Here is a 14,481-nt window from a genome sequence, read left to right on the forward strand (position 1 = left end):
TATCCTCCATGATAGTTGTTATGCTCCACAAATAAGTGAAACCATATGATAATTGACTCTCTCTGCTTGACTTATTTCACTCAGCATAATCTCTTCTAGTCCCATCCATGTTGCTACAAAAGTTGGGTATTCATCCTTTCAGATGGAGGCATCATACTCCATAGTGTACATGGACCACATCTTCCTTATCCATTCGTCCGCTGAAGGGCATCTTGATTCTTTCCACAGTTTGGCGACCGTGGCCATTGCTGCTATAAACATTGGGGTACAGATGGCCCTTCTTTTCACTACATCTGTATCTTTGGGGTAAATACCCAGTAGTACAATTGCAGGGTCATAGGGTAGCTGTATTTTTAGCTTTTTGAGGAATCTCCACACTGTTTTCCATAGCGGCTGCACCAACTTGCTTTCCCATCAACAGCATAAGACGGTTCCCCTTCCTCCACATCCTCTCCAACACATGTTGTTTCCTGTCTTGTTAATTTTGGCCATTCTAACTGGTGTAAGGTGATATCTCAATGTGGTTTTAATTTGAATCTCCCTGATGGCTAGTGATGATGAACATTTTTTCATGTGTCTGATATCCATTTGTATGTCTTGATTGGAGAAGTGTCTGTTCATATCTTCTGCCCATTTTTTGATATGATTGTCTGTTTTGTGTGTGTTGAGTTTGAGGAGTTCATTATAGATCCTGGATATCAACCTTTTGTCTGTACTGTCATTTGCAAATATCTTCTCCCATTCCGTGGGTTGCCTCTTCGTTTTTTTGACGGTTTCCTTTGTCTCAGCCTAACTCTTGCTGAGAAATGGGAGAGTGTGGTCTACCAGGGGAAGACCTGTAGTTCTCCTAGAACTACAGAAGTAGTTTCCAGTGATTGTTTTAGCATCTGCATTTTATGAAGAAAGTGTTCATCTGTTTTTGGGGTAAGGTAATGGGAAACCCTGGGTTTTGTTTTTGACTTTGTTTTTGCCATCCCAAGTTACCGGCCTAGTGGGTTTGTGTATGCTTGTATGTTGAGGAGGAGGATATGTGGCTCACAACTGGGAAATGCATCCTTAAACTAGAACATGTTGATACTTGAAACCTTTTTTTTTTTAAGATTTATTTATTTTTAGCGTCGTTGCACGTGCACACAGTGTGGGAAGGAGCAAAGAGAGAGGAAAAGAGAGAATCTTAAGCAGACTTTCCGCTGACCGTGGAGCCCCACTTGGCGCTCAGTCTTAACCCTGAGATCATGACTTGAGCCAAAATTGAGAGTGAGACCCTTATCCGACTGAGCTACCCAGGCGCGCCGGAAACCTTTTCATTCCTCTGAACGCACTTAGAGTCAGACCCAAATACATTGATGTGCGTCTTACGCCCCACTCCACACCATCCACTTGAGGGGCAGCTGGATTCTGTGTTTGCATCTGCAGCTCCCACCTCAGCCCAGAGCTTGCCCCTCCCTCCGTCCGGAAAGCTGTTCTCTCCGCCTCAACCTTCCTTTGCGTGACTGGCGTCGGTGTAAATACTGGCTTGTTGGAGAGGCCTTGGAGGGGTCTTCAGTGTTTTGGGAACCTAGAGTAGGAACCCTCGGTATTCTCTGATTGCTTCCTTTCCTTCATGGTATCTCTCACAGTTCCTAACTATCACGTCTCCCTTGGTTTACTTGTTTCCTGTCTGTGCTGCCCAGACAGCCTCTGCCCATATAGTGGCCACCGTGATGGACTGGACTCTGTTACTATCAGAGGCTGTTCCTTCTACTGAAGACAGACTTTCTGTGGGTCAAGACTCCTCTGAGGTTCTGATGATAGTGATGAAAAGAACAAGGACAGAATGTTTAGTCCAAGTTCAGGGGCACCTCAGAGCCACTAAGACCTGCTTGTGGCTTTCACCCACATGTCCACATAGGGCAGTCAGGGAGCAGCTGGGAAGCAAAGTTAAGAGTCACCATATACTCTCACCGTCTCTTGTTTACAGTCTAGTCTGACTGACAGCTTTTAATTGTTGGTCACCGTTCAGAGTTTACTGCTTGAGGATGCTGTATCAGACTGTCTCAGGCCAGCCTTTTCCTAGCATTTCTTTGACCTCTCTCGGAGCTCACAGATGTCCTCTCTTAGTTTTGTGTCAGTTGAAGTTCTCTTAGATCTGATAGAGTATCTTACACGCGGCAGGTGTGGGGAAGGAGGGAGAGAGCTTTATGAATAACAGCGTACGACAGCTTTATGAATAACAGCGTAGTGCCTCCTGGAACATTCAGTTACTTCGTACTTTTATTTCCTGATGATAGCATACTTCAGTGTATTGATAATGCCCTGGATGCTCAATTTTCAAAAGCAGATTTTTTATTTTTTAGATGTACTGTAACTGTGTGGAAGTAAGTAATGGGGGGTGGCATTTAGTATTTTTACTTCTTTCTCTTAACTCGTGTATTTGGTAGCATTTCTTCAGTAGCCTTTACATGACGGAACACAAAACACCTGCCATGTGGAAGTATGGGGCTGGATTCTGAGTGGTAGACCTTGTCAGAATCGGCGGGTATTTTCTGTGTGGCCTTTTTAGATGGAATTGCCAGTCCTGCATCATTTGTAATAATGACTTTTGATTTTGTGGATCAGTTGCTCCATTTTGATAAGAGGAGATTTAGCCAGTTTTGTACAGTATGATTTCCCCATGCCATCGTTCCTATCATTTACTTAATAGTGAAGGAATATTTATTTGGTATCAGAGATCTTAAACAGATTATAATAAATATGTAGTGATAGTTCCTGGTTAGGAATAGAAAAATGAATGAGACATGGTCTCTGTCTTCAAGCACTACCATCTGGGGAATAGGATAGGAATAGAATGCAAGCAATTCTGGGTCACTGTGTGACATACTATTAAATACATGCAGGGTGTGTTCGGAGAAGGGAGAGAGAACTCCCTTCTGGAGGGTGATCAGAGCAGATTTCAGGAAGAGGAATATTTTTTTAAGGAATTCTCTGAAAGGTGGATTAGGAAAAAGAAAGAGAACTTTTGCCAGGAGGAGGGAATAGCATAACCAGGCACAGAAGCAGGAAAACAGAAACCTTTGTTATTAAGATCGAAACTGAGCTAACACTTTATACTAATCCTAGAAAATTAACTGGGCTAGAGCCTGTGGGTCAGATTTTAGGTTGATGTACATGTTTGGGTTTGAGATATGTTGAAGTGACAGTCCAGACAGACCATATATAAGCCATTCTGGTTGTTGATCTGTTGACCTACCTAGTCTGTGGAGAATTTGCTGATTTTCAAGAATTAATGCAAACATGGGATGCCTGGGTGGCTGAGAGGGTTAAAGAATTAATGCAAACCGTACTCTCTTTGCAACGTCCCTGATACTGGGGTTGAACATGTTTGTTTTGTCTCATGTTTGCATCCTTTGGTTTTATAGCTATTGGTAATTAAGTTTTCTTAATCTCTGTGTGAACTGATGCCCAGTTCTTTTATGAACAAAATTGGATTCATTGTGCTAGTGAGCCAGAAAATTATCATGAATGCAGGAGGTTTTATTAGTGTTCAGGTCACCATTTCAGCCTGTTAAGACAAATAAATGCAGTTTCTACTGCTGTGAAGAATTGTACTTTAAAGTTCTCTCTGGGGGTAGGGGGGGCAACACCTGGGTGGCTCAGTGGGTTAATCCTCTGCCTTCGGCTTAGGTCATGATCCCAGGGTCCTGGGATCGAGCCCCAAATCGGGCTCCCTGCTCAGCAGGGAATCTGCTTCCGCCTCTCTCTCTGCCTGCCTCTCTGTCTGCTTGTGACCTGTCTGTGTCAGATAAATTTTAAAAAAATGTATCTTAAAAAAAAAAAAAAAGTTCTCTCTGGAGATGTCTGAGTGGCTTATTTGTTAGGCATCTGCCTCCAGCTCTGGTTGTGATCCCAGGGTGCTGGGATTGAGCCCCACATGGGTTCCCTGCTCAGTGGGGAGCCTGCCTCTCCCTCTGCCTCTGTCTGCTGCTCCTGTTCGTGCTCGCTCTCTATCAAGTAGATAAAATGTTTAAAAAAAAAAGTTCTCTCTGATTAAGAGAAGTTAGTGGATGCTTTGGTATACTTACGTTGTCCTGTTTTTCTTAGCTTCACAAAAGAATTTGATAGATGACATCTCAGTCCCTTTGTGCATCTTTTTGAACAAGTTTTGTTATTTTTTTAAAGCTTTTATTTTTTAAAGTAATCTCTACCCCCGACATGGGGCTTAAAGTGATGTGAGACCCCAAGATCAAGAGTCACATGCTCTTCCCACTGAGCCAGCCAGGTGCCCTGATTTTATTCTTTATCCTTTTTTGTGCCTTAAGACATTTTATTCCTATTTTTAGTATATGTGCTGCCAAAGCGAGCACTTAGACATTTTATTCCTATCTCAAAGTCTTAAAGATATTTTATATTTTGTTCCAACTAAAATGAGATTTTCACTGTTAGATCTTTAATCTCATAATTTATTTTCACTGCTGGTGTGAGGTATGGAATCCAGTTTTCTCATTTTTCCAGATGTATAACCAGTTGTCTTCACGCTGAGGACTGAATTGTGTCCTTTGCCATCGGTTTGCCGATGTGCCCTGTTTCCATGTATGCCTGGACCTGCTTCTGTGTGTGATAGTGTTTCTTTACTTGCAAAGATTTCTCCAGATATTTCCCTGGCACATTCATAGGTAGTATTGCAGCATTTATGTTACTCTGGAGTGGTATTTAATTGCAGCAGAATGTATGACTGACTTTCAGGCATTTTTAAAACTTCATATGCTCATGCAGCGTACAGATTTTCATGGAGCTACATACGCTTGCCTTCCTGAAATATTTCTGTAGCAAGGCAAGTTGATATGATAATTACTATGGAAATTCTAAGTGTGGTAGGTTTCGTGACATCATTGGTTGATGACCCCTGAAGCGGTTGCATAGTTGGGGGTGCGGGGTGTCACGGTCTGACCCAGGACTTACTCATCCTCAAGCCCATAGATCGGGCTTGTGTGATGCAAACACACAATATTATTAATTTTTACCAGAAAGCTACTTTGTACATTTTTACTTACTATTTATTATTTCTATGATATCAGCTCCTTTCTGTTGTTCTTTTTTCTTGTTGACCTTTTAAAATTTCAACATAATTTACACGTGTTGTATAAGAGAAGAGCTTATTTTATTTAACTTGTGTTTCATATCCGCTTCTTTCTAGTGGTTGTAATTCATCTTTATCACATAGCAAAAAAATCTCTAAATTCTGCTGCGTAGAGGAGTTATACTTAGAGATGTACCTATCACGACCATAGTTGGATTATTATTCTTATCAGAAAAGATTACATGTTGGAATCTGTCTTTGGCTACAAAACCTATATGGTCTACTCAGAAGGAGTGACTTGCCAACTAAAGTATATTGTTACATTCTCCATTTCATGTTTATGAGTGGTCATATTTTTGTTACATTAAAATTGTTAATAACTTAATTATTACATGTTTATGCTTAGGTGGAAGATAATGGTACTTGGATAGTGAGTTCATCTAATAGACAACTTAGTATGTTTAAAAGTAACTGGCCCTCCAAGTACATATATGCATTTTTTTACAGCTTGCTCGAAAACATAGTACATGACAGTAAGACTTTTTAAAATTGCTTTTTCCTTTAAGGAGATGATACTGCTGATCCCCCGATAGATTGTCTGATGTGAGTGGCTTTTATTAAAAATGATTTCATTCAGATTCTATGCACACAGTAACCAAATCCTGTCTATCTGTAAATGTTTGTAAGATGTCTCTCTTAGTTCCCTTTGTGTTATCATCAGTATATTACTAATAGGTTTGTCTTAAATATTGTCCATTCATACATACATTCATACATCTCTCTGTGCTACTAGATTATGAGGCCATAAACGATTTATTAATCTGTGTATGACCATACAGTGCTGGGTGTGTAGCAGGGACTTAGCAAATGCATAGTGAATTTGTGAATGTCATGAAGCTTAGAGCTTTTTTTCTTTTGCCAAGAAACAGAGTGGTGCTGAACTGATGGGTGGGGAGGATCTTGCTCTTAGTTTTATTAGCATTTTGCTCAAGTCAAGCTAATCATCTTATTTTAGGACATTATACTTTGATGGTTGCAGAACCTGCAGAGCTTGGACAGAGAGGAAATAAAACGTGTGTAGTTTAAAACAGAATGTCTTGGGGCGCCTGGGTGGCTCAGTGGGTTAAAGCCTCTGCCTTTGGCTCGGGTCATGATCCCAGGGTTCTGGGATCCAGCCCCGCATGGGGCTCTCTGCTTAGCAGGGAGCCTGCTTCCCCCTCTCTCTCTCTGCCTGCCTCTCTGCCTCCTTGTGATCTCTGTCTGTCAAGTAAACAAATAAATAAATAAATAAAATCTTTAAAAAAACAAAACAGAATGTCTTTGCAAGGCAGGTACTACTGTTACCAGTATTACTTCTGGGGCCCCAAATTTTCCCTATAAAATGATATTCAGAAGTCTTTACAGGTTAAAATCCTATCTTTTCTCTGATGGAATGTTTTATAAGATAGTTTAGAAAACATATTTTTGGATACAGAAGTAAAAATTTGCCAGGGGGGAAAAGAAAGAAGAAGAGGAGGAAGAAATAATCATTCTGGAAATCTGCTTCGTAATCTTCCGAATAGCCCGACACTTACACCTGCGCGGCTTCGGCTGGGGGCGGCGCGGAGCGAGCGGGGCTCGGGCGGCGCCGGGCGCCCGCGCGGGGAAGCTGGGGCCGGAGCCTTCTTGGGGACTCGCGGGCATGCGGGCCCATGCCCTGACTTTCTGCAGGTTCTCGCGGATGGTAGGATTCTTTTTATGTGTCCCTACAGATGATTCCGTATTTGAAAGTGTATATAAATATTGAGGAATCGGCCGGGCTTTGTTACTCTGCCAGTTGGACCCGGTGTCGTGGTCCCTGAGCCTGTGCTGCTGGGGACGCGGGCGACAGCAGCGAGCGTCGCCCCGGCGGAGCGAGTTAGGAAAGGCGGGAACCTGGACTCTGTCTCAAAGCGAGGTGCGGAAAGGAGAGTAGGGTTTGTTCTGGAGGCGTCGCGAGGAGTTTGTCAGACGCGGACCGCCGCAGGACCGCGGGCTCTTCCGGGGGCGGCGGGGGGCGGCGGCGGGGGGCGGGGGGGGGCGGGGGGGGACAGCCGGGGACAGCGGGGGACGGCGCCCCGCGCGGACGGCGCCGACCCTGCTGCCGGCCCACGCGCGTCCTCCTTCGGGAGCTAAAGGCCTGAAACAGTGACCTCAAACGTGTGCGCAGATACCCCGTAATGAGACTTTTTAAAAACTGCACGTTTTCTGCTTCCAGGGGACGGCTCCGGAGGCTCTGCGAGGCCGGGCGAGGCCGTAGATGCGGCATCGCGGCCTCCGCGGAGGCGTGCGGAGCGCTTCGCGGCGAGCGGCGGAGCCTGGTGCGGGCAGCGCGTCACCATGAAGAAGATCAGCCTCAAGACCTTCCGGAAGTCGTTCAACCTGAGCAAGAGCAAGGACGAGACGGATTTCATGGTGGTGCCGCAGCCGGCGCTGGCCGGCGACTTCGGGAAGGACGAGCCCTTGTTCGGCGGCTGCTACGGGAAGGAGCTGGCGGGCTGCGACCTGAGCGGCGACGGCGAGCAGGGCGGGAAGGGCCGCTCCAAGAGCGAGAGCCTCATGGGGACGTTGAAACGGCGGCTGTCGGCGAAGCAGAAGCAGAAGGGCAAGGGCGGCGCGGCGGCCGGCGGCTCGGCCGACGACGACACCTTCTCCTCCTCGTCGGCGCCGCTGGTCTTCAAGGACGTGCGCGCGCAGCGGCCCATCCGCTCCACGTCGCTGCGCAGCCACCACTACAGCCCCACGCCGTGGCCGCTGCGGCCCACCAACTCGGAGGAGACGTGCATCAAGATGGAGGTGAGGGTCAAGGCCTTGGTTCACACGTCCAGTCCGAGCCCGGCCCTGAACGGGGTGCGGAAGGATTTTCACGACCTGCAGTCGGAGACCGTGTGCCCGGAGCAGAGCAGCTCCCTCAAGGGCTCCGAGTCCCAGCACGGGGACCTGCACCTGCACCTCGAGGACCACGTGCCTGTCGTTATCGGACTTGTGCCTCAGGACTACATTCAGTACACCGTGCCTTTAGACGAGGGGATGTACCCGCTGGAGGGGCCGCGCGGCTACTGTCTGGACACCTCTTCGCCCATGGAGGTCTCCGCGGTCCCTCCGCAGGTGGGAGGCGGCTCCTTCGCCGAAGACGAGAATCAGGTAGACCAGGACCTCGTGGTGGCCCCGGAGATCTTCGTGGACCAGGCGGTGAACGGCCTGTTGATCGGCACCACCGGAGTCATGCTGCAGAGCCCCCGAGCGGGGCACGACGACGCCCCCCCTCTCTCACCGTTGCTACCTCCGATGCAGACCAATCCAGTCCAAAGGAACTTCGGGGCGCTCGCCGGCACAGACGCCCACGTGGCCGAAAGCATGCGCTGCCATTTGAATTTTGACCCGAACTCTGCCCCTGGGGTGGCGAGAGTGTACGACTCGGTGCAGAGTAGCGGCCCCATGGTTGTGACGAGCCTTACGGAGGAGCTGAAAAAACTGGCGAAACAAGGGTGGTACTGGGGACCCATCACGCGCTGGGAGGCAGAAGGGAAGCTGGCGAATGTGCCGGATGGCTCGTTCCTTGTTCGGGACAGTTCTGACGACCGTTACCTTTTGAGCTTGAGCTTCCGCTCCCATGGCAAAACACTTCACACGAGAATCGAACACTCCAATGGTAGGTTTAGCTTTTATGAACAGCCCGACGTAGAAGGACATACGTCCATCGTTGATCTAATTGAGCATTCAATCAGGGACTCTGAAAATGGAGCTTTTTGTTATTCAAGGTCTCGGTTGCCTGGATCTGCAACTTACCCGGTCAGACTGACCAATCCCGTGTCGCGGTTCATGCAGGTGCGTTCTTTGCAGTACCTGTGTCGTTTTGTTATACGTCAGTATACTAGGATAGACTTGATTCAGAAACTGCCTTTGCCAAACAAAATGAAGGATTACTTACAGGAGAAGCACTACTGAAAGATTACGAGAACCCTGCATCTTGCACTTTGGGAATAAGAAAAAGAGATTGAAATACAGTTTACAAACTTACATTGCTATCAAAATCTTTTGCTGCCATACTATTTCAGTTTTATGTGTAAAAGTAATCAATCTGTTCAGGGGTGGGGAAGTGTCAGCAAGGTGTCTTGGGTTTATTTTGGTTCTTTAAAAAGGGAAGTCTTGCGGTTTTGGAAGTGTGAATTATCTTTCATAAATGTGCAGAATAATCACAATGTGAATGATCAGATTCTCCTTAACCACCCCCCCCCAGTCCTTTGCTGCTATCCACTGTGATTTTTATGCATTAAAAGCACATTTCATGTGTATTCAACCCTAAGTAAAGTTGAATGAAACCTACAGAATGAATATTGTTATGTCTCTTTAAGTGGCCCGTTTTCAAAGATCGCGTTGAATAAACATACCCATATGAAAAAATGCAGAATTTACACATACACTGAAAATGATTTTTAATCTCATACTTCAGATGGATTTATTTAGAACTATGATTTGACATAATCTTGGGTATTGGAATGCAGATCTGCAACATAACTTCTACAACACTTATTTCCAAATTGTTTTTGAGGTTGTGCCGTTTTTTGGTTGTGAAAAGTTGAATTTTTCTGTTGCCTTCATTTTCATCTTGTGGTTTGTCTATTTTAATAAATGGCCTTACATGAAAAAAAAAATCATAAAGAAGTGTATACCACCAATTTAGAAATTGTTGCCTTTTCTGTCATTAAGCTCTGGTACAAATTGGAATAACATAAGCAGACCTATGGGACTAGAACTATTATTGAAGAGACACTAGATGATCATAGTTTCCTGTGATAGTAATTTTGTTGTGTTAATTATACTTTCCTTTGGTAAAGTGTTTTATCTGTGATTTCTTTAGTTTAGCCAACATTTTCTTTGGGTGAACTTGATGTAGAACTGACCTTCGTAAAGGACTAGATTGTCTTGGGACATTTAAGTTTATATAAAGTTTTAAATTGATTTGAGTAGAAAACCTTGTTTTAGATTTGGGTTTATATTCTTCTTTTATGTAGTCACTGTTAAGATGTGCTAGATTTGACCCTTCCTTCTCTCCACCAAACAAAACCAAAAAACCTGATGACTTTAGTTGAAAAATTGTATAACTCGTGGAGCCTCCTGTAAGAAGAATATTAAAAACCATATCAGGTATATAGAAGTCTTGTTGCCCATTGTTTATACCACCATTTAAAAATCGGTTTTTTGTTTTGTCTTGTTTTAAATTTAGTTAAGTCTTAAGTAAATTGGCAGCCAGCATTAGTTGTTTTATCTCTGATTCAGTTGCTTGGGTTGGGGCACAGAAAGGAGTATGTTATCCCCAGTACTTTGGTTATTTTGAAATTCAGTGTTTATTCGCTTCAGTGAGTGTTTTGGAAGCATCCCATCTAGAAAATGTTTCCACCTCCGATGAAACATATAATTTAAGACATTTCTTCCTTTGCCACTCAGTTTTCCTATCTCTTACCCCTCAATTAAAAGTAAGAGTAAAGGTCTTAGGTCACCCTTAATGGCTTTGTCATGCAGACACGCCAGTGTCCCTGTTTTTTGTTGCTGTTGTTGTTTCTGTTTTTTAGGGTCAGAACTGAGAAATAACAAGAAAAGGCACAATAATACCGTGTTACGGTATTTTGACTTAAAGGGGAAAAGGTACTTAATTTTGGTGGAATGTTGATTGTACCTTGTCGCAAAGACTCCTCTTTCATTTTCTGATACGTTTTCACCAATAGGATGGAATATGGAGTATACTGTAATAATATAATTTAAGTGTTCACTATAAGCTATTTGGATTAAGAACTATAACAGAGTTGTAAACTTATCAAATTAATGCAAGACATTTAAACTATTTTTTTGCAAAACTATTTATTTTTAAACAATTTAAAATATATCTAGGGTGAGTTAAAAGTCCCTGTGCATCTATATTAGATGGCAGGTATTGTCACAGAGTCACTGTGTATTAATAATAAATGTTGAAATGGCTTCTCCGTGTTTCTAGAAGCATTTACATGTACTCTTTGTGAGATCATGGTGCACAGAGGTCTTTGGACTGCCCTGAACCCTGTCTCGTCATGTGGGCAAAGCCTGCCCCCCACGTTTTCCTCATGATGCCATGTGTTCAAGATCTAGCTATTTAGTTTCAAGTTAAGATTAGTTTGATTTTCATCTAAATGTTTTTAAAATTGTATTTTGTGTTTTATGGAGGGCAAGTCTTGATGCTGTTCTATTTCAGAAAGCCAGTTTTTTATGTGCTTTTTGTGTAGTCGTAACATAAAATACTTCAAGGTGAAATGCCCTATTCTAATCCAGTTTGAAATTGCTAGGGCCTGATAGTGTACTGATAAAAATAAAAGTATTTGCCAAGAAATTATTTACCAACAAAGGAGTATTGGGATATTTTCTGCTTTTGTGTAGAAAGAACCATTTGGCATAGGCAGCACAACATAATGTGAGAAACTGGCTTTATAGGATCCTAAAATAAAATAGTCTTTAAAAATGGAAAGGGGAAAAGAGAGAAATCTCTGTCCTGTAGTTTGATTTAGATACCATTTGGTTAAATTTCTGGATTCTACTGAATGGCAGTTTAGATGGCGCGGGAAAAACCTGTAAGTGATTTTTAAAATATGTGCTTCTAAAAAATCTGAGCTCAAGGCAAGAAAGAGAAAACAGGAAAGCTGTATCCTTTTGCCATAGTAAATGAATCAGAGTCATTTTTTTTAATCAAACATTTTGTCACAAAACACGATGGAGGCCAGAAGCTAATTCTAGGCTTACTAGGACACTATTAGGCATTTTTATAAATAATAAGAAAGCATAGAAAGTACTTGAAAAATATCTCACTCTTTCTCTTTCTAAGGAAAACTGTTCTCTTTCTACTTGGTGCAATAATCTGAAAATCTAGAAGGTCAGAAACATATCACAGGAAATGATCATAGAACTAAGAATAGTTTTTAAGGAAACCGACTACAAGGGTAACCATCTTGCTGTTGAAGAAAATTGTGTGCCAAAAGACAAAAGTCATTGGCATATAGGAAATAAATACAAAGTATACATTATAATTTCTGAGCCAGTATTAATGAAACAGGATAAAAATGACTAAAATCTTGAATAGGTTATACGCAGTGCCCCTGCTAGTGCTATAAATCTAAATATCTTAATAATGCTTTCAGAAACGCCAGTTTTAATCATTGTACATTTCACATTATATATGAGATAATTTGTTTCATGAATGATTCAGAATAATATATATTAAATCCTAATGGCTTGTCATCAAATGTGAAGTCAATTTGAAAATGAAATCACTCTACCAGCAATAGACAGTTTTGTTGAAAAATCTAATAAGGAGCAGCTACCAGTTCCATAAATAACTTTAAAGTTCCAAAATAAAGTATTGGTACATTAGTATTCACAAATTTGGTTCCTTTTGCTACTTTGTAAAATCCTATTAAGGATTTTTTAAATAAACATCCTTTTTATTGATCAGTCATAATATGGTGAATGTGTAGTTGATGTTTCTGAAAAGTGATCCAAACTCTACATCCAGAGATGATGAAAAATTCTTATAGAATTTTGTAATAAGTATACATGTTGGATTAAAGAAATTTTATAGTCGTTGGAGTGCCATGAAATTAATACTTGCAATCCAGATTGCTGTAGTTTACACTTTTTCTGTATGTTTCAAATCAGGTGTGTACCATTTGTACTGAGAACACCACAGAATGAATTATCCAAAGTCCATTGATTTTAATATGTGTTTTGGTTTGTAAACAAATTATAGTAATTTCTTGCACATTTTTGGAAATTAATTGTATAAGAATTTATGTATCTGCTTCTAGATACAGTGTGTAAATAAAAATTTCGTTCACAAGATCTGCCTTGTAGTCTACTTAATAACCTGGATACAGAGTCTGAGTTTAATTAAATCAGGTACTAGTTGGTTTCTGGATGCCCCATAAACTGGGCAGAGACTGGAGGGTAGGGACCAAAATTAGTAAAAAAAAAAAAAAAAAAAAAAAATTAGGAAAAAGTGAAATAGCTTTGCTCGTGGGAGACATGAAAAGAATTAGTAATCAGCTAATGTTAATTACTGCCCTGAAAGCCTTCAACATAGAGCTGGGAGTAAGCAGGCAGAACACCTGTGAGACCAAGTCTACTTAAAATGAGTGTAGTAATAAAACTTCACTGGAAGAAGGTTGTGCTGAAACATCTTTTAAAAATTTTGACTCTTGTTTTCTTCTTTTGCATGACTTGTCTTGCTAATGGGTGGTGAACACCAGTTCGTCTGTTCCCACTCTCCCTCCCCACGAAGCCTTCTCCCCAAAGTCCATGGCGCAGTAATGCCTGGGCCTGACACTGGCAGAGAACCCAGTCGTAGTGGCATCTGAGTAAGTATGTTTCTTTTCTTTTCTTTTTTTTTTTTAAAGAATTTATTTATTTGACAGAGATCACAAGTAGGCAGAGAGGCAGGCAGAGAGAGAGAGGAGGAAGCAGGCTCCCCGCTGAGTAGAGAGCCCGATGCGGGACTTGATCCAAGGACCCTGGGATCATGACCTGAGCCGAAGGCAGCGGCTTAACCCACTGAGCCACCCAGGCGCCCCAAGAGTAAGTATGTTTCTGAACACAGCTGGCTTTGCACCCAAACTCCTGGGATTACACTTTTAGTCTTCAACTGCATTTTCCCTGCTTAGTACCAGGAAGCTTTGCCACCTCCTCTAAGGAGTTAGAAGTCCTCTTGGGAAAGGCACCCTTAAGAGTGTAAAAAGTCAAAGAGTGACTGGCCAGAGCAGGGGTTATTTCTATATGGTATATGAACAGGGCCAGCTGTCTTGCCTAGAGGTCACTTTGGGCCATCAAATCCTGCCCTGGGCCTAGGTCACAAGCGAATTTATAAAATTTTTTCTTAAGTACATGGAATTAAGGGTGCCTGGGTGGCTCACCGGGTTAAGCATCCAACTCTTGACATTAGCTCAGGTCATGATCTCAGGGTTGGGAGATCGAGCCCCATGATAGGCTCTGTGCTGAGTGTGGAGTCTGCTTACGATCTCTCCCGCCGTCCCTCCCCTGCTTTCACACTCGCGTGTGCGCACTCTCTCAAAAAAATATACACACACACACGTATGTATGTTTGTATGTATGTATGTATTTTCCATATATGTGTGTGGAATTCTACCCAAGGTTCTTACTAGAGAAAGCCTCTTCCCTTGTGCAGATAATCTGCTCTCTGGCCCCGCCTTACCCCCTACAATTTTTTAAGTAGGCTCCATGCCCAGCTCGGAGCCCAATGCATGGCTAGAACTCACAACCCTCAGATGAAATCCTGAGCTGAGATCAAGAGTCAAACACCTAATGGACTGAGCCATCCAGGTGCACACCCCTAGCAATTTTAAGAGGTGGCATCTCTTCTTCCACTGAGA

General features: G+C 42.9%; 1 protein-coding gene across 4 annotated transcripts in view; it reads left to right on the forward strand.

The window, feature by feature from the left end:
- Positions 1-12,937, forward strand: part of SOCS6 (suppressor of cytokine signaling 6) — a 39,393-nt gene extending 26,456 nt beyond the window's left edge. For all 4 annotated transcript variants that reach the window (XM_059409813.1, XM_059409816.1, XM_059409815.1 and 1 more), the window contains one exon: positions 7,293-12,937. In XM_059409813.1, coding sequence (XP_059265796.1) covers positions 7,415-9,022 — 1,608 coding nt within the window. In that variant the 5' untranslated portion in view covers positions 7,293-7,414 and the 3' untranslated portion in view covers positions 9,023-12,937. The remainder of the gene's footprint in view (positions 1-7,292) is intronic.
- The last annotated feature ends 1,544 nt before the right edge of the window (positions 12,938-14,481 follow it).

Source organism: Mustela nigripes, chromosome 8 (assembly GCF_022355385.1).
Source record: "Mustela nigripes isolate SB6536 chromosome 8, MUSNIG.SB6536, whole genome shotgun sequence".
NCBI classification, from domain to species: domain Eukaryota; kingdom Metazoa; phylum Chordata; class Mammalia; order Carnivora; family Mustelidae; genus Mustela; species Mustela nigripes.